Source organism: Chelonia mydas, chromosome 14 (genome assembly GCF_015237465.2).
Source record: "Chelonia mydas isolate rCheMyd1 chromosome 14, rCheMyd1.pri.v2, whole genome shotgun sequence".
Taxonomy (NCBI): Eukaryota; Metazoa; Chordata; order Testudines; family Cheloniidae; genus Chelonia; species Chelonia mydas.
Genome location: NC_051254.2, coordinates 6,240,355 through 6,260,144, shown reverse-complemented (window position 1 = coordinate 6,260,144; position 19,790 = coordinate 6,240,355). Strand labels below are relative to the sequence as shown.

The following is a 19,790-nucleotide window of genomic DNA, read 5'->3' as shown; positions in this document are numbered from 1 at the left end:
AGAGGAAAGGTGAACATTTAGCATCTTAGTGAGCCATACATAATTACAGATCAATACCAGAGTTTCTTTTATATACAACAAGAGAGATAATATATGAATTTTTTCCCCAGAATCTGTCATCTAGACATGCTGGTATTAGGCATTAATGCTGGGTAATGCACAACAGGAGTACTTGATGACTGAAGACAAGTAGATGAGTTGTCATGAGTTGTAGTTCTCTTAAAAATGTGTATCTTAAACCACATGCCGATCTGATGTAGAGAATTCCATCACTCCCATGGAATTTATCTGTTGAGGGATGCAGTGGCGCTGTAGCCAGGTTGGTCCCAGGATATTCGAGAGACAAGGTGGGTGAGGTAATAGCTTTTATTAGACCAACTTCTGCTGGTGAGAGAATCAGGCTTTTGAGCTCACTCCGACTCTCCTCACCCACCGTGTTTCTCTGTTGAGGGAGTTAGTCATTGCGGAATGAGAAGGAGCATGTGTGAAGCAGGTCTGAAAACCAATACGAGGTCCTTGTGCATGACTCAATGTTCAGAGTGTAGCTAGCGTCTGAAGCACCTGGGCGATGACACGACGTGTGCCAGCAAGGGCTGGGGGGGGGGAAGATACCAGTGAAAGGAGGACACTCAGGTCTAAGAATAGTCAACTATGCTTTATTGAAGGAAGGAAAAACTTAAGCTCCAATCTGTGCGGGGAGCCCCTAGGACGCGCGGAAGGGCTGCAGGGGACTCTGGCCATTCGGGACAGCTGACCAGGCAGGACTCCACCAGGGGGGAGTCCTCTGCGGCCCTATATTCTCCGCGCTTATCTCAGGGTTACATGGGGTCAACAGCTGGTTACATTCTTATATATATGATTTATGCTTATTACATAAACTGACTTATTTACAGGCAAAAATATACTGAGCTATGCTACAATGTCTTTTGGCAGGGTCTGTTGGACCAAGTTCATTGAAACTGCCTGCATCCTCCGCTTACATCCAATCACATACTCAGTCCACCCCTTAGCTCCTCGCCAATCTTCCGCAACCTTGCCCCTCCACTCCACCCCTTGGCGGACTGAGGTGTATTAGTTACTGCCACCAGCGCACTTCGAGCGCGCGCACTGGTTTGGGGGTCACAATGTCACTCTGCTTAGCGGGTTCAGTCCATTGCAACAGTCAAGCTTAGAGGCCACATATGTGTCATGATTCAAAGGAGCTGTTGCTAGGTACTGATGGAGGATGGTGTTTCTGGCTGCAGCTATTTAAGGTTCCAGCAGTAGTGAGAAATCTAGAAAGTCCCTGACATGTAGCAATTCCAGGTGATGCATACAGCTATTAGGATTTTATTCACTAAACCTGTAAACCATGTAAAGTTGGAGTTTGTACTTTATCAATGACTCATACACAAGAACTACCAGTAGTATTGCATTGCTTTCTAATTTTTTGTCATTGGCTTTGTCTCCTACAAATAATGCTGAAGAGACAGAATCTCTCTCTGACATCAGCTCTGTTCTTCTACTGATGTCCTTTTGGCATGTAAAGGAACAGCAAAATAGTACTACCGTTAACATCCGAGAGGAGAACGTTTTTCTTCTTCATATATTTAACATGTCTCATAGCAAGTAACCTGAAGGTCCAATAATATAAAGAATACTCCAATAATGAGATCACTCTGGCAAATTGCTGATAACAGTGTAAAAGCATCAGACTCAGTTAATAGCAATCACATCTCCGCAGCAGAAGATTGTTGATTCTAGTCCCATATAAGCACTTCGGCTCACCGACAGAAATGACACTATTGCTATACTGTTAAGTGTGTTGCTCCATTGTTGAGAGATCCCTCTATCCATAAGGTGAGGGGAAGCTGAAAAAACTCAGGACACTTACAGAAAGAGACAGAGATTATCAGTCTCACTGATGCAAATCTAAATAACTCAGCTGCAGCCAGAGGACTAAAATCATAATCCATCTACTAAGAAAGCAAAATCAGGCCCAGTATATCCAACCACCTGTACATTGTTCATCCCTGTAATACATGAATCCCTGCTGACAGGTTTATGCATGTCGTCACTTCACCACCAGTATTTAATTGAAAACTCTGTAATGTGTTTTGTATGATTTGTGTGACAAAAGGGATCTCAGTTCAAATTTCTGAGCAGATGGCTTTTTAAGATTCTGTTCTGCTTTTCTCGTATTTGCAACTGGAGATGTATTGAAATTGGACTGATTTTGCCCGTGAGCTCCCTCATCTTCTGTTATTGGCGACCAACCCTATTTTTGGTCCTTGGCCAACTTTCTAATGCAGTCCCATGTGTCTCAGAACATATTCTTTGCTCCAAAAGGAAATGTAGCCATAGCCAAATGTAATTAATCAAAAAATAGTTTTCATGATGACTGGCTGAACTTTCCTCTCTTGACATTACCATAATACAATGTGAGTACTGGATATAACATAGTATGTAATTGTACATGCAGATATTGTTTGTAGCAGAGATATAGGACTGTGGTGCAGAGCTTTAGTTATCATCCTGCTGAAGGAGTTTCCATTCTGCTGTACTATCCAGATTCATATCAAAATCCTCTTTCTCCTGCTCTCTTGAAAGCTCTAAGAACACCTGGAATGTGAAAGTTAAAGGAAGGGTCTAATTAATTCCCAGGATTGGAAACAAAGAGCTCAAACAATTTTGTTTTAGATTTAGATGTATTTATCCAACAATCCAAAAGGCACAAAAAGAGGTTGCAATGAAGAGAGAGACATGGCATGAGAAATTGTTTCTGTACTCTAACCCAATGAGATGTGAGCTATCAGAGGATGACATAATTCTGTTAAGTGGGGAAGAAAAACCAACACAGGACCAAATTCTAACATCAGTTACAACTGAGCAAACTCACTGATAACCACTGTTTTGAAATAACCATGGTTTTGAATGCTTGTACATAGGTGTCATTTGCATCTGAATAGAAATTCCATATCAAATCATAAGGCATTGCAATAATTATTGTTCTGTGCTTCTGACAGGTACACAGCATAGACAATGCTGAGATGACAACCTTTATACCACTTATTGAGAACACCTCTCATTTAGGAGGCAGTGTTCCTAGTGCACAGGGCACTGGATGGGGACTCAGGAGACCTGGCTTCAATTTTTGGCCCTGGTTCTGGTTTGCTGGGTGACCTTGGGCAAATCACCTCATCGCTCTGTGCCTCAGTTTCCCCATCTGTAAAATGAGAATAATGATGCTGGCCTCCTTTGTAAATCACTTTTAAATGTCCTGATGAAAAGTGTGGAGTAAGAGCTAGGGATCATTATTATTTGGACTGATCCCCACATGGACATTCTTTAAAATATGTTGGTTACCAGGTTAAATATGCTCATTTTTACACATATTTTCTTGCTTCTGTCTCAGAAATATTATAAACAGCACACTGTACCTGTTCCAAAGTGCACTGAGAAAGGCTGTACTCCTCCAGGTCGAAGGTACGTTTAGCTGGACAGAAATGAAAACACATTAGAAATCTCCCCCAAATATATTTTATGACTTTAAATAACGATTCTTCAAATGTATGGTGAGTCCTTTTTGTTTAGTTCTCCTCAGACAGGTGCAGAGAACACAGCTGTGCAAGCAACTGTCTAGAAGTGCTCCCAATAGCCTGAAGACATCCACGTTGCAAAGACACCATCTCTGACTGTATGTAACAATGGATGGGGACAGCTGCTTCCCTATTTGGCCAGTCATGAGTGCTCCTCACCACATTGCAAGTCCCCTCAAATTCCTGTAAGTTTCCCCAGTGGTGCCCAGAATCTTGAGGCTCACAATTCAGTGTTTGTGGCTGAAGTCCTTTATGGGCCCTGCACATCTGACATCTCACAGAGTTACAAAACAATCTATGGCCAGCCCTGGTTACACAATACAGTTTAATTTTGGACGAGGTCTTGACAGTCAACGAGCACAAGATAGTACTACTCAGCACTGATTAGGCTTCAACTGGAATACTGTGTCCAGTTCTGGGCACCCTAGTTTGGTAAAGATCTGGACAAACTGGAGTAAGTCCAGAGGACAATAAAAATGATTAAAGGTCTAGAAAACATGACCTAGGAGGAAAAATTGAAAACGCTGGGTTAGTTTAGTCTGGAGAAGAGAAGACAGAGGAGGGAAATGATCAGTCTTCAAGTACGTAAAAAGTTGTTATAAAGAGGAAGGTGATAAATTGTTCTCCTTATCCACTGAGGACAGGATAAGAAGTAATGGGCTTAAACTGCAACAAGAGAGATTTAGGTAACTGTCAGGGTAGTTAAGCATTGGAACAAATTACCTTGGGAGGTTGTGGAATCTTGATCATTGGAGGTTTTTTAGAACAGGTTAGACAAACACCTGTCAGGCCTGGTCTAGATAATACTTAGTCCTTCCTCAATGCAAGGGACTGGACTAGAGACCTGTCAAAGTCCTACATTTCTATGATTCTATTATATACAATGCAAAGTTACACTGGAAATAAACCGATCAGAAATATTTTTCCTCTGCAAAAAACTGAGATGAGAATGATTTCTTTTTACATTTTGGTAAAAATATTTCAGCAGAAAATGTTGACATTTTGGTGAATTTCTTTTTAGCCCAATCTGTAAAACTTTAGGCCAAAACTGCCTTATTTAGGTGGGTGAGGGGGGGGGTGTTGGTATTCTGATGAAAAAAAAATTAGAAATTGAGGAAAGCAGATACTTTCTGTTAAAAAAAAATTGATGTACATTTTTTGATCAGTCCTGCTGGAAACACTCAGGGTGAAATCCTGGCCCCATTGAAGTCAATGGCAAAACTTCCATTGTCTTCAGTGGACCCAGAATTTTACCTCCAAATTTTGCTATCTGTAGGATTCACTCTCAAGTTCTCCTGTACGTATGGACTAAGCAGGGAGAGGGCACTCTGAAACCTTTGGAGGGGAGAGCTAAGGGTAACATTTCCCAGGAAGCTAAGTTCCCTTTTAAAGAGAGAGGGACACATAGATAGACGGACTTAGGCTACCAACTGTTATTGAAAGTCAATGGGACTTAGGTGCTTTTGAAAATTTACTCCAGGTGTCCTGCCTGTAACACATGGACCACCAGTATAGAGATCTCACCATTCTAGAAACTAGCATCTTTGAATATCAATCTTTTTAGGAAGACGATCATAATGTCGGGTGATCAGAGCTGATGTCTGATGCTCTGACATCCTTCCAATAAGGCCTGCCTTCCAGAGGCACCCCTCCTGCACTGTCAGAAGCAGCCATTTTAGAGCATCCACAGGACTGCTCAACAGGCCCCAAAGTTGTAGTTCACAGGGCCAGAACCTCAGCTCGGTGTAAACTGCCATAGCTCCAGAGACTTTAATGCAGCTAGGCCTATTTACGCCCACAGAGGATCTGGCCCAAGCTTTTTTGACAGAAAAAATATCTAGCTTAAAATGCGGCTGTATTACAGAGATTCCAACATTTGACAACACCCCTCTTACCTGCCTCCAAATTGAAAAAGGCCTGGGACAGAGACTGTACATTTTCCATTGGTATCTTATAGACCATCAAAGAGGGATACCTGAGAGAAGAAATGTGCAGAAGGTGACCAGAACGTTTAAGCAATGATTGGATCACAGTCTATACGTACATGCGCCGAGAGAAGATTTCTGATGGCAAACGGCTCTTTAATCTAGCAGACAAAAGCATAACAGTGGTGCTGGAACAATTTGTATAGTGGGGATGCTGAGAGCCATTGAATCAAACTGTAAACCCTGTATATAATGGAAACCACTTCAAGCGAGGGTGCGCTGCAGCATCCACCGCACCCCTAGTTCCGGCCCCTATAACACCACATTCCGGTGGCTGAAAGGTGAAGCTAGACACATTCAAAGTAGAAATAAGGTGCACTCTTGTGGTGAAGAGGGTAATTAACCACTGGAAAAACTTACCTAGTGATGCCATGGATTCGTCGTCCTCTCCTGAAATCGTTAAATCAAGACTGGATGTTTTTCTAAAAGTTATGCTCTAGCTCAGCCAGGAGTAACAAGATTGATATAGGAATCAATGGTAGGAATTTTATTTCCTGTATTATGCAGGAGCTCAGACTAAGGGCTTCTCTACACTACCCGCCGGATTGGCGGGCAGCAATCGATCCAGCAGGGGTCAATTTATCGTGTCTAGTATAGACTTGATAAATCGACCACTGAGCGCTCTCTCGTCAACTCCAGTACTCCACCAGAAAAAGAAGCGAAAGTGGAGTCGACGGGAAAGCGTCAGTTGTTGACTTACCGCAGCGAAGACACCGCGGGAAGTAGAACTAAGTACGTCGACCTCAGCTACGCGAAGTTGCGTATCTTAGATCGACCCCATGCGGTAGTGTAGACAAGCCCTAAGTCAATGGGAGTTTTGCCAATGACTTCAAATGGTCCAGGATTCCACTCTAGATGATCATAATGGTTCTTTCTGATCTTAAAATATATAACTATGGGAAATGGGGTTCTCTCCTGTGAACACACATACCAGTCATCAGCCTTTCTACTCAGCTTGTATGGCATATCCCTTTCCTTTACCCTTCATCTGTTTTTGTTATTCAGATTCTTAGCTCTTTGGGGTTGGGACTGTATGTTGCGATATAGCACCTAATATATTAGGATATTAACGCAACATCATAAAAATAATTTGTGGGTGGTTATGCATAAAAGAGAAGCTGGGGTATTGAAAGCACTTGTCCACTCATAGTAAAATTACTTTGTCATGGAACTTGTATCCTTATTCAAATTCATATCAGTGGATTCAGAAGAGAAATATTAGGAAGCTAGGTTTTTTTGCATTGGAGTCACATAGAGGAAGACTCTAAACATTGAATGATTTTACAAGAGTCCCACTAAGAGAAAGACGGTTGGTTCCCTGGAGAGTTCATCTTTTTTATTTTACTAGTATGGTAAAACCCCTAAATGGGATATTTAGAAAAAAGTTAAAATAATGGACATCAGCTTGGAAAATATTCCCAAACTGATCAAAATTGTTTGGTAGAACAATTTCTAAATGTACCTTTTTAAAACATTAGTCTTTCTTACGAAAGTTTATGTGCTGTCCAGCTTTCAGTGTGGTATTCCCTCTCCCTCCATGAGTGACCCAAGACATATGTTCCATCATAAGGTGTGCATACTAAATTGGACATACTAACTTCATTACTGTTTCCTCTGACCCTGATGATAATTAATACTCATCCTTTTTAATAATCTTCCTGGGCCTATTGTTATAACCAATTGCCACTCTTTGAAGCCATATTCTGGACTGGTGAGCAGGAGATGTTGTAGATGGGCTCAGTTGGTGTCCTACCGTCTCCATGGCTTTGTGGATGCTGGAATTCATACACCTCACACACAAACTCAGATCTCTAAGTTAACCCACTGTTGTGCCAATTGCACGCAAATTCAAATAGTATCCAAGCCCACTATGTAACCCTGCACACAGAAGCATTTGCATTGTCAATAAAGCTCCAGCATTCTTTTAAGTTACCGTTCCTGACGTGCTGCAAGTGGGAAGATTCGTGTAATCTCTGCATGGATGAGATCAACTTGTTCTGGGGCCTTCACTTTAATTTCCAGCAAGTAACCTTTGCCAAACTTGCTTTTCAGGTACTGAATGGACCCGATACAGCTGCAGAGGAGAGAAGCACAAAGTGAAACACTCATCAATGGTTCTCACTACTCTCTTTTAGTAATTGCAACCACATGATGTGAAGAAAGTGGTTCAATTCATTAGTTTTTCTATTAGTTCTCTAGGGGAAGGATTGATATTAGCTCAGATTCTTCCTAAGTCTATCTGTCTTCCAAGGGAATACATTTACTTTGTGTTTAAGCAACAGTATTCCTTGGAAGGAGCAGTATCTCTTGGCAAAATAAACTGGCAATGTGCAAGCACTTAACAACAGCTTTGCAACTGAATTTTGACAATATATATTTAATGCTGGTCCCTGAATTTTTTTTTAATCCAAAGCTATATTAATTTTTGACACTTAGGCCTGGTCTACACTGCTGGGAGGGGCGGGGGAATCGATCTAAGTTACGCAACTTCAGCTACGTGAATAATGTAGCTGAAGTCAATGTATTTAGATCTACTCATCGCGGTGTCTTCACTGCAGTAGGTTGACTGCTGACGCTCCCCCATTGACTCCACCTATGCTTCTCGCTCCGCGGGAGTACCGGAGTCGACGGGAAAGCGCTCGGTGGTTGATTTATCGTGTCTTCACTAGACGCGATAAATTGACCCCCGCTGGATCGATTGCTCCGGAGGTAAGTGTAGACATGCCCTTATATTTCTCTAATGTGTCTGCTGCTGCTTACCGAAGCTTTCCAGACACCATGATGGCCACTCGGTCACACAATGACTCAGCCTCTTGTATGTAATGGGTTGTCAAGATGACTCCTTGTTTCTTATTTTTCAATGCAGCACGAACAGCTGTCCTGCAACCAAAAAGTACGTTTGATTTGCAATGTGTAACTCCTGTGAGTATTTTCCTGCATCGCTGCTCTGACTTCCAGATAAGGCAGAGACATGTAACTTTCCTCCTACAGCTGCCCTTTTACAATAATGAAAGGAGAAACTAATAAGCTAACCAAAATAGCAGAACTTGCATGATCAGTGAACCTTCAAAGTTCAAGGCCATTGGGGTGGAGAGCTAGGGATGACTTGCAGTGAGGAAAGACAGGTGGGGGAGGGGGGAGGAAGGACACAGTGAAAGAAGAGAAGGAGGGTTAGGAACATAATTGCAGCTTGAGGGTATCTGAGAAAGCAAAGAGACTGAGGCTGGTATGGTCTATTTTGTGCTTAGAAAACGATCACTGATATTTTCACAGGCAAATCAGGCAAATCACAGGCAAATCAGGTGGGAGTCCAGGTGGGGGAAGGGTAGAAGGTCACACTAACAAGGAACCTAAACCTTTAGAATTGAAGTGCTCCTTGTTGGGTTTGCTCATCCCCCTACAAGTAATGTTCTGCTACAGCGCAAGGATTGAAATAACGACAAAAAGGTTCCTACGGTTTGTTCTGAAAGCAAGGGCCCGGCCCTTTGGATGTCAGATTATTTTATGAGTGTGAATCAGAGAGAGCAGCCTAGGAGTAACTAAGTCTGGACAGCCTCTCTCCTGCTACCACAGGGCTGGATTCTGTCAAAAGAGCTTCGCTCACTTGCATGGCTCACTAAGAGGTCAGGCAACATTGCAAAACCTGAGTGCCGGGAATACAAAGGCTGCTGTGCTTCAAATCCTCCCAGGGCACATCACACACCTGACATGCCCCCCAAAACTACATGCCGCTTGCTGTGCAGGCTGCACCCCAAAACAAGTGTAGTAGGGGGTCCTCTCCTCTGCTATGAACCTCCATGAGGCCTTCTCCTTCCCTGAGCCTCGAAAGCTGGTCCCTCTCACCAACAGCAGTTGGTCCAATCAAAGACATTACCTCACCCACTTTGTCTCTCTAACAAGCCCAAGGAGCATTCGAACAGCTGGCTTCCATGCTGCCTTCTGGACAGTTAGCCTCACTCACCGCACATGATGTTGCCCCGTGGGGTCCATTCCAGTCGACAGTTCGTCCAAAAGCACCAGCATGGGCTTGCCCAGCATGCTCAGTGCAAAGCATACCTGATGAGGGAGATCACAAAGTCAGTGGCTTTTCCCTTCACTGCATGCACTGGTCTCAGTGGTAGTAACTGCCTTCACTCAGCACAGTCATAGCCAGAACGGCTCAGGTGGTTTAATGCAGGCACCCCCTTTTTTATAATGTGGCATGCACTTTGAGGGACTGTCAACATGTGGTGAGTGTAACTGGTATGAAGAAAGCAAGCTTTGACTGAATCTGCAGGGAATGAACAGGTCAGGCATGTCAGTGACACATGCTGAGGGGGCTTCTCTCACCCACGACATCTTCACCATCTACTCAGGCTTCTCCAGTGATTCTGACACTGCACAGTAAGGTGTGACCCGCTGTCTGCTAAAGAAACAATGTGTAACATTTCTTTCTCCTTTTCCAAGATGTTCCAGAGAAGGGTGTGAATTCACTCCTTTTCATACCCCTGGTCTTTGGAGAACTTCAGATCCAGTTCCAAACTGCATGAATGGTCCCTCTCTCTCTACTGGGCTGATCCAAAACCTCAACCTCAAATGCCCCTGAACTCTAGAGAAGTTTAGATCCAGAGTTTTGGGCTCAGGTCCGTCTTTAATTAGAAATCCAGGGCAGGGACGCACCAGCTATAGAGCAATGCACAAAAATACCACTTGAGGCAGCTCAGGCCTTTTCACTTGCCATTCCAAAATAAAGAATGATTGAGAGGGATCTTCCTGGAACGGTTCATCCCCTTCTCTAGACACTACTGAACCATCCTTGCCAGGGCTGATTTATCCCTGCCTTATAGATAGGGTTGCTACCTGTCCAGGTTTTCCCAGGATCATCCCTTTTTTGAGATAGCTCTCCTGGGAAATCTGTACACATTGCCAGCTGTGCAGTTTTATAGGCTTGGGATCATTCCAGATGCCACAGTTTTTTGAACCTCTGAGATGACAACTCTACTTACAGAGTGCAAAATATTTGCCTTTTGTGTCCTCTAGATGGCACCCAATAGCACTGGCTTAATACCCACAAAGCCAAAAGCATTTGCAGGAAAAAAGATCCCCAAACTTCCTGAAAAGACAGCTTGAAGTCTTCCTTCTGAACTCTTCAGGAGGGCCCAGGTGGAAACAGCAACTAGGAAGTGATGGGTTTTAGAACATAAATCACAGAGAGAACAAAATCCACACCTTTCTGCTTATTCCTGCCGGTAGTTTCTTGGCTGGTTTTTGAAGATGCTCCTGAAGTTTCAGAGCATTCACTACCCTGGTGGGGAGAAAAAGTGAAATGAACCTATCAGGCATGTCTCTCCCTATGGAGCCACCTGAGGGGAGACCTGCTCCTTCCTAGCCTTGAACCCCTCTGTCTGTTACATCATAATCATTTCTACAGCCACCCTTGTGATCTCACAAACCATCATCACTCCATCCTCTGGCTCCCTGCCCAATCTTCTCCAACAACAATGACGTTCTCAGTCACCCATTTACTTTTTAGCATGTTTATTTATTAAAATATAATTGGCTCAAAACCACCCACCCAGCTATCCTTCCTCTTGTGTTCCCTATTTGTCACAGACGCTTGGTGTGTCTTGGAAATTAAAATACATGCTGTGTATACTCTACAGCACTAGCAAGCCCTGCTCCTGGGGTTCCTGGACCCTCCTATAGTACAAATAATAACAATAGTAATAACAACTTATAACAACAATAACAAACTGATACTAGTTAAAAAAAACAACAACCACCTTCCCGATTTTTCACTATGAAATTTCAAAACCTTGAAATTCTAAAATGTGAAACCCCCTGAAATTCTTATTTTCCTGTGTAGTCATTAGAAAACCTCTCCATTTTTTGCTAAATACACAAATATTTTTGCCGTTTTTCACACTAGTAGTTCCCATTCCAATGGCCAAAAGACAAGTGACCAGGCAAACTCCAGCTTTCCCAGCTGGGCCCTGTGTGTCCAATGAAATGCCTTACAGGCATTTTTTTAAACGTTCCCTGCTTTCATGTCATTTAACCTGAGCAAGGGGGAAAAGAGCTCCACCTTTTCTTCTATGTCATAGGTACACGAATGTGATAAAGAAGCTGAACCAGAAACAGCTTTAGACAAGATGGGCGCAGAGGTCGCTAACGGTAATTGAACACAATGTACATCCCTCCACCTGCCATGGAGGCTGGAAGCATTTTATTTCTGTACCGTTTGATAGTAACAGCAGCATCTTCTTTCCTCATCCCTTTCACAGCAGCATAAACTTCCAGATGTTCCTGAACAGTAAGATTTGGCCAGAGAGGGTTCTCCTGAGGGCAGTACCCTAGGAAGTCAGTTGTGTCCTCTTCTGGTTGAGAAGCAGCTGCATCTGCCCCCTTCATCACCACCTGCACAAACAATCAGCTTATTTTGGGCTCAGAGGTAGAAGTGTTTCTTCACACTTTTTAAAAACTCTTCTTCAACATGGAATCCTGCAGACCTCACCAAGGGCCCAGCTGAGGGCTCTGCAGGTTTCAGCTCTAATATGGCCCCACTACTTCAGCACAGTCAAAGGGAAACAGGGAAAAGAGGTAAAATGCAGTCTCCTTTTTGTAATGCTGTGGGGAAGGAGTGAAAGGAATGGGGCTATAAGATTAGGGGTAAACTAATAGGAAGGAATTATTTACCATGTTCATGAAAGGGACCTCGAGAGGTCATCTAATCCAGTTCCCTGCACTCATGGCAGGATTAAGTATTATCTAGACAATTCCTGACAGGTGTTTGTCCAACCTGCTCTTAAAAATCTCCAATGATGGAGATTCCACAACCTCCCTAGACAATTTATTCCAGTGCTTGACCACCCTGACAGTTAGGAAGTTTTTCCTAATGTCCAACCTAAACCTCCCTTGCTGCAATTTTAGCTGTTTCTTGTCCTATTCTCAGAGGTTAAGGGGAACAATTTTTCTCCCTCCTCCTTGTAACAACCTTTTATGTACTTGAAAACTGTTATGTCCCCTCTCAGTCTTCTCTTCTCCAGACTAAACAAACCCAAATTTTTCAATCTTCCTTCATAGGTCACGTTTTCTAGACCTTTAATCATTTTTGTTGCTCTTCTCTGGACTTTCTCTCATTTGTCCACATCTTTCCTGAAATGTGGTGCCCAGAACTGGACACAATACTGCAGTTGAGCCCTAATCAGCACGGAGTAGAGTGGAAAAATTACTTCTCAAGTCTTGCTTACAACATTCCTGCTAATACATCCCAAAAAGATGTTTGCTTTTTTTGCAACAGTGTTACACTGTTGACTCAGATTGTTCTGCATTATCAGGTACAGGAAGTGGACAAATTGGAGAAAGTCCAGAGAAGAGCAACAAAAATGATTAAACACAAATGAATACATCTCAGAACTGTAGCAATTAGGCTGCAGCGCCCAAATCCAACAAGTCAAGCTTTTCCCACTGTGTAAGACAATGTTTGGAAACTAAGGCTGCACGGCTTTGATGTCATTACTGCAAACTTATTGTTGTTTATTGTACGTTTCAAACTCTTAGGGTGAAATCCTGGCCCAGCTGAGTATGTGTACATTGCATCTGGAAGCAAGCTTCCCAACTGGGTCCACAGACTTGTGTTATCAGGGCTCACGCTAGCATGCTAACAATAGCTGTGTAGATGTTATTTTGATGTTGCGGCTCAGGCTGGAACTCAGGCAACCTCCCGGCTTCTTTTAGTGCTCTAGCCTGAGTCCCGCAAGCGTAAGTCTGTGGGCGTGGGCTGGAAGGCTTGCTTCTAGATGCAGTGTAGATATACCTGTTGAAGTTAATCAATCTGCTGCCATTGATTTCAATAGGACCAGGATATAACCCTGGAGTTTTCAGCTTTCAGTTAGCATTCAGAATAGACAATTCTCCTTCTCCTCTTTCCCAGGTTTCTCCTACCTGTCCAGCAGTTAGGGACGTGTCTCCAATGATCACCTTTAGAGTTGTGCTTTTGCCAGCCCCATTGGGTCCAAGTAGTCCGAAAACCTCACCTAGAATAAAAGGGACAGATGAGTACCATCTACTGGAACGGCTAGCAACTGTACGTCACTACAAAAGAGAGGGGGCAGAACCAGGGAAATCTAACATTTTTGCAACGAGTTGCAGCTATTTTTCTCTACTGGACTAGTGCCTCATGCAAATGGTTTGGAATATCGTGTAGAAGGCTTTTATGTTTCCTGAAACTGATCCACTTGATGGTCTGCCATTTGTGCTGGCGGTACAAATATGTACTCAAATCTCTGAACTGGTGATGAGATAGAGAAGCATTCCCGGGTCACTGATTTAAATTCCACCTGGGTTGGTAGGGACTGAAGTTCTCTACCATCTGATGCTTGTTCAGTGGCCATTGTAAACTCCTCTGATAGGGCCAGTCAAATCCCTATGATCAGATTCCAGTCACAGTTACACCTGCATATGTCTGGAGAAGTCTACAAAATTTAAAAGACTCACCAGCATAAATGAAATCAGAATATGGCCTCTAGTATTGAGGTGTCTATATCACAAAATCAACCATTACTATTTCCATAAATATTGGCAATCTTAACAGAGAGATGGAGGACCGCCAGAGATTACACACCCATCTAATTCCATAGGTTAGGTTTGACAAAAATTAGCCAGGTAATGCGAGGACACTTGCAACAAGCCCCTACCCAAAATTACTTGATTTGTCATGCTTGGTGCTTGTGATAAATAGAAGACTTCAGTCACCAGTGATGTTAATCCAGTAACTTTCACAAGCTCTAAATATTCTATTAAACAAAATGCATAACATTGTTTTAAAAACCTCTAGTGATATACTTGTTTGTTCTGACCTTTTTTAACGCAAAAGGAGACATTTCTTGTGGCGACTTTCTTCCTTTTCTTAAAAATGGAGCTGGCCTTCTTGTCTTTGTATTCCTTGCGTAGACTGTTGACGCTAAGGATTGGTCTCTATGGAACAAAAGCAAACCACCATCACTTTGATAAAATATATGGCTGTAGCAGATATGGCCCAATCTGAGAAATGAATGAAAGATGATCAAGAAAACTGTTCCTTAGAATTCATTTGGTATCACAAACCCTCCTCACTTCCTTCCTCTGCTGACATTTTAAAATTTCTAGTTGACTATTGTTAACTATGTGGACTTGTGGATTTATTAAGCACAATTTGAGAAGCAGCTATCTATGACTCAACACCCAGCTCTGAAAATGCACATGGTAAGAAAAAGTTGGGTGTTTCTGAGGCTTCTGTGGTTGGTGGCCTTATTACTGAAAAATCATTTATGGACATCACTTGTCACGAGCGCCACTCAGGAATTTTCTGCTGGAATGATTTTCTGGCAGAAATTCAAATTTTTTCTTGGTAAGGGATCCCCTTTTCCAGGCAGCGCTGCTTGTGACTACGGATGGTTGAAAATTTTCCATCTAAACTTCTTTTCGATGGCAAGTTGGGCTTTCAGATAAATTAAAACGTTCATAGAAAGTGCCTGATTTCCTTGAATATTTTCAGTTTTTCATTGGAAAACTGGAAACCAAATAATTTTTGTTTTTTGGATGAAAACTGTTGTTTGACAAAAAGTTGAATTTTTCTGCAAAAAATCCCATTTCCCGACTAGCTCTGCTTGTGACACCAAGAGCCTGTTAAATGTTTTCCAGTGTCCAGGGCCAGCTTTAAGCACAAAGCATCTTGAGGCACCGCCCAGACTCTGCCAATTCACAGGCTGCCCTGCTCTTCCTGTCTGGCAGTAGGATGGACCCACCATCTCTTCTCCCTGCCAGTGACATCAGCCAGAGGAAAATAGGTAATATGTGAGAAACTCTCTTTAGCTTGTGTTTTCCCCATGACCAGGAGGTATTTTTGCATAAAAAGTCTTGAGTAAGATTAAGCAGCTCCCTTGTGCTCTGGCTCTAGGGTGAAGACAGGGAAGACTCACATAGCATAAGCATAATGCAGAAATGGATGGTTTTACTGCAAAATGAAATATATAAAGAGCTAGCATTTAACTGCACTGTGCCTTTCGTGGATCAGAATGAAGGCCTGGTGAAGATTAACCAGATTTAAAGTCAGGCTAACTGCTATGCATTACGCTGTAGTTTACAACTACATCAGCAAATGTTTTATTACAGAAGTCTATAAAATTTAAAAGAGCCACCAGCATAAATGAAATCAGAACGTGGTCCCTAGTATTCAGGTGTCTATATCACACAGCCAATCATTACTCTTTGCTTTAATATTGGCAATCTTAACAGAGAGATGAAGGACCGCCAGAGATTAAACACCCATCTAATTCCATTTGATATCAGGTTTGATAGCAATTGGCAGGGTAATGTGGGGAGATGTGCAGCGTGCCTCTACCCAAATAATGTATTGTCATTATTTAGGTTGGACATTAGGAAGAACTTCGTAAGTGTCAGGGTAGTTAAGCACTGGAACAAATTGCCTAGGGAGGCTGTGGAATCTCTGTCATTGGAGGTTTTAAAGAACAGGTTAGACAAACCCCTGTCCGGAATAGTCTAGTTATTACACAATCCTACCTTGAGCACAGACTAGATGACCTATTGAGGTCCCTACCAGTCCTACATTTCTATGATTCTATGATTTCGTGTTGGATGCACATTCTCCTTATTCATTTTTACCTCTTCCTGGTTCTGACAGGTCATCACGCTCCTGGATCTCATTCTTTCAGCTTGAACATCTTCATCTTCTCCTTCAGACTCTTCAGGGTTTTGGCGGAAGATCTCTTTCCTTGGAGAAATTCTACAGAGAAAAGAAACCAAACTCAGTGTTCTTGAAGCATATGGTACAGAGGCAGATTTCCACACGTAGCTCCTGTGTCATGAACACCTGATCTATTCAGCCCAAGGCTCAATTCAATTTGTATAGATTCTGTTTTGCACAGACCTGAAGATTGGATCCTCTCTCGTAGTTTTTCTTCCGTATTTCCACTCCAGACATCGCAGAATGAAAATAAAAATAATACAGTGCAGGTATGGCTGGAAAATAAGCAAAAGACAATGGGTGAAATGCCTGGATCCATTGATGTCAATGGCGAAACTCCGATTTACTTCAGCGGAGCCAGGGATTTTACCCAAATACTTCTTTTCAAATTTCAGATTTTAGCATCCCATGTGAAGATAAACGGAGTGCAAAAAAAGACAGAGGCATGGCCTAGGACTGAGAGCAGGAACAACCCAGCTCTAATATTGGCTCTGACATTGACTCTGTTGTCTTGCCAGAGAGAGTGTGAGGATGGATTATAGCTCAGTGGTTAAGGCGCTCGCTTGGGAGGTGAAATCAGTTCTACCAAGGATGGAGAAATTGAGAGAGTGGGGGGAAGAAGGAAGGAGGAGGATGCTATGATGCAGGAGTGTGGGGAGAGCCTTCAGGGAGTGGCAGATGCACAAGGGTACTCACGCCCACATGAGAAAAATGCCGTGAAGGTAACACTTGTACTGCCCCCCCTCAGGTAGCTGGAATCGATGGCCCCTCTTTACCAGTGAGATGTTGAGCCCTCTCAATTCCCCCTGAAGTCAATGGGGGGTTGAAAGGGCTTAGCACATCACAGGATTGGGCAGAGGATCTTTTCTTTTCTTTTTTTAAAATCTCAGAGCAGCAGTGTGAGAAATTTTCTGCAACGAAACTCCATTCAGCAAGAGGAGGTCATTGAAAACGGGAAAACTTCACATCATCTTGGAAATGGAAATTTGTTCTTACTGCCAGGCTAACAAGCAAGTGGCCTCTGCTCAGCATCATTTCTTGATCACCTTCCCAGGGGTCAAATAAATGGTCTGAAGACACCTGCATAAGGATAAAGCAATTTACAGATTAGAAACAGCAACAATTTCCAGCGTAGCGTAAAAGTGAAAGCCTACATCCTTTGAATGTAAGATAAGATGGAATTTATCCCTCTGAGTTTAAACACATATGAGCTCTCCGCAATGCTTATGGTATCGTTAGAGAGAGTGTACGGGACCTTCCTAGACCTCTGTTTCAAAGGGGCTTTACAGTTTATCATTTGGCCGCACAATTACTCAGCACTTCATTGGTTTGGCATGATTGGACTCACTCCTATAACTCAATGAGAGATCAAGGTGATGCATCCCTGAGCCTCCCGCTTCCACCACATCCTCCATCTTCTCTTCTATCTTGCCCTCCTTGCTTCCTGTTTTCCTCCCACCACCTTTATGTTCTCCCTTCTTCCTCCCACATCCATCTCCTACCTTTTCTTACCCCCACTAGACCCTCATCCTACCTTCCACTGCTCCTTTGCCTTCTTTTTCTTGCATCCGGCAATCCTGGCTTTTCCCTTCATCCCCACCATTCGCTGCCATCACCTCCATCCACTCTGCCAGTGTCTTCACCTCTAACTTCCCCCCCCACCCCAGCTTATCCTCTCTCCTGATTTCTCTGGAATGCCCACCATCCACAGTTCCTTTACCTCCCTCCATCTCTATCTGAGGCTGCCCTCTAATGGTGGCACTCTTCCCACAGCCCTTGCCCCGTGTCATTTCCAAAGAACCATCATAGGGCTGCTAGATTTCTCCTCTCCCGCTATTTTCAACCCTTCTCCAATCTCACTTCTCCTCCTGCCTCATTCTTCTCTAGGTAGATGTGACCTACTGCCTCCCTGACTCCTCCCCATTCATCTTCCTCTTCCAGATTGATTTCGGCTCTCTCCCTTCCTCTCATTACAGTCCCTCACGTACTCCACTTCCATATTGACCCCTTGTAAAACAACCTGTGCAGCTCCTTAGACAGCTGCCTCCTTGGCTTCATCTCCTTGTTTCCTCTGCACCACACTTTCACCAGTCCACTACAGTCTTTGGCATAGGGCTTACATACGGGGAGAGTGCTCATAGATACAAAATACTACCACAGAGCCAATTCCGAAGAGAGGCTGAGCATCTGCAAATTCCCACTGCAGTCAAGGGGAATTAAAGAGGCTCAGCACCGCTTAGGATTTGGCCTGCATATTTGGTTCCATCTTCTCAGTGAATAGCTGCAGTACTGCATCCATCATAGGCTATTTGGATCAATACTTGGTCATGCCGGTAGTTTTCTGTAGATGCAAAGTGGCATTTCACAGTGCAATACAGCTGAGAATTTTGGTAACGATTACTGCACTGGTTTGAAATTTTAACCCAAGGCTCAGGTCATGGTACATATCTAGCCAGACTGCACCTGGCAGCGTGCTACAAACAATTCATCCGACCTCCTGGGGTTTTTTTTAGGTTTTGTTGCAACTTTTTCAAATTAAAACTAGAAAAAAGCTTATTATGCTGGAGTTTGTTATGTTCTGCACGCACCTTCACAATTATTCTCATACAGCCAGCTAACGTATAGAAAGGAATCAATGCAGTGAGGATGGTCGTGATGAAGTTCACATGGATTATATAATAAATTCCATCAAGCACGAAAGAAACCTAGAAAGCCATGATAAAAAAAACAAACAAACCAAAGGCAACACACCTATTAGTCCACTTTAAGAGAAAATTATATATATTATTTTGCTTCTCTGAAGATATCAGCTTGAGAGCGTTTCCCCAGTGAGCATGCTCCAACTGCAGGTATCTTAGCAGTTATGGAATGTCCTGCTCAGATGCTGGACAAGTGGGAAGCAGGAGCTCCTCTTAACCTCTGAACCTGAAAGCAAGATCCAGGTCCAAATTTTGAAATTGGCGCCTGTCTTTATAAGAAGCTGAACAAAACTCCAGGATGAAATCCCCACTTATGTCCTCTGAATTTTTTCTGCTTGATCCATCTGTGATTGTCACTATGATAAAATCTGATCTTCAATGACACTATAACCCCCCTCAAACCTTTCATGTACTTACAAATATAAAGATAAAAGCCCAAAGGTCACTGTAGCTTTTCTTTTTGCGAAAAGCAAAAGAGATCACATAAGTGAGGACGACAATGGATGCTGCATAGCCAAATATAGACACAACCTGAATGGAGAGAATCAGAATGAGCATCATGCCAACACACACAATATGCAACACAAATTTAGAGGATAAAAATGGTATCACAGACATTTTTGATGGAACATTTGTGCTACCTAACCTTAACCAAAGTGGACTTGGAGCTGGGAAAGGATGCTACTGTAGTGAACACCGCTTCCTTGCAAACTGAAAACCCAATAACATGCTAAGACTGGACAGCTATTTCTCCCTTCTGAACATGTATGTTGAATTTGGTGCTGAAAAAAAGTGACAAACTTAT

General features: G+C 43.0%; 1 protein-coding gene across 4 annotated transcripts in view; it reads right to left on the bottom strand.

Annotated features, from left to right (window-relative positions):
• Positions 1-636: 636 nt before the first annotated feature.
• Positions 637-19,790, bottom strand: part of LOC102930544 (ABC-type organic anion transporter ABCA8) — a 60,964-nt gene continuing 41,810 nt past the window's right edge. For all 4 annotated transcript variants that reach the window (XM_027817450.3, XM_037914196.2, XM_037914197.2 and 1 more), the window contains 15 exons: positions 19,403-19,516; positions 18,875-18,991; positions 17,283-17,366; positions 16,470-16,561; positions 16,205-16,325; positions 14,401-14,518; positions 13,487-13,578; positions 11,781-11,959; positions 10,772-10,847; positions 9,525-9,619; positions 8,324-8,443; positions 7,497-7,637; positions 5,474-5,553; positions 3,420-3,475; positions 637-2,601 (listed from right to left, as the gene is read on the bottom strand). In XM_027817450.3, coding sequence (XP_027673251.2) covers positions 2,503-2,601; positions 3,420-3,475; positions 5,474-5,553; positions 7,497-7,637; positions 8,324-8,443; positions 9,525-9,619; positions 10,772-10,847; positions 11,781-11,959; positions 13,487-13,578; positions 14,401-14,518; positions 16,205-16,325; positions 16,470-16,561; positions 17,283-17,366; positions 18,875-18,991; positions 19,403-19,516 — 1,584 coding nt within the window. In that variant the 3' untranslated portion in view covers positions 637-2,502. The remainder of the gene's footprint in view (positions 2,602-3,419; positions 3,476-5,473; positions 5,554-7,496; positions 7,638-8,323; positions 8,444-9,524; positions 9,620-10,771; positions 10,848-11,780; positions 11,960-13,486; positions 13,579-14,400; positions 14,519-16,204; positions 16,326-16,469; positions 16,562-17,282; positions 17,367-18,874; positions 18,992-19,402; positions 19,517-19,790) is intronic.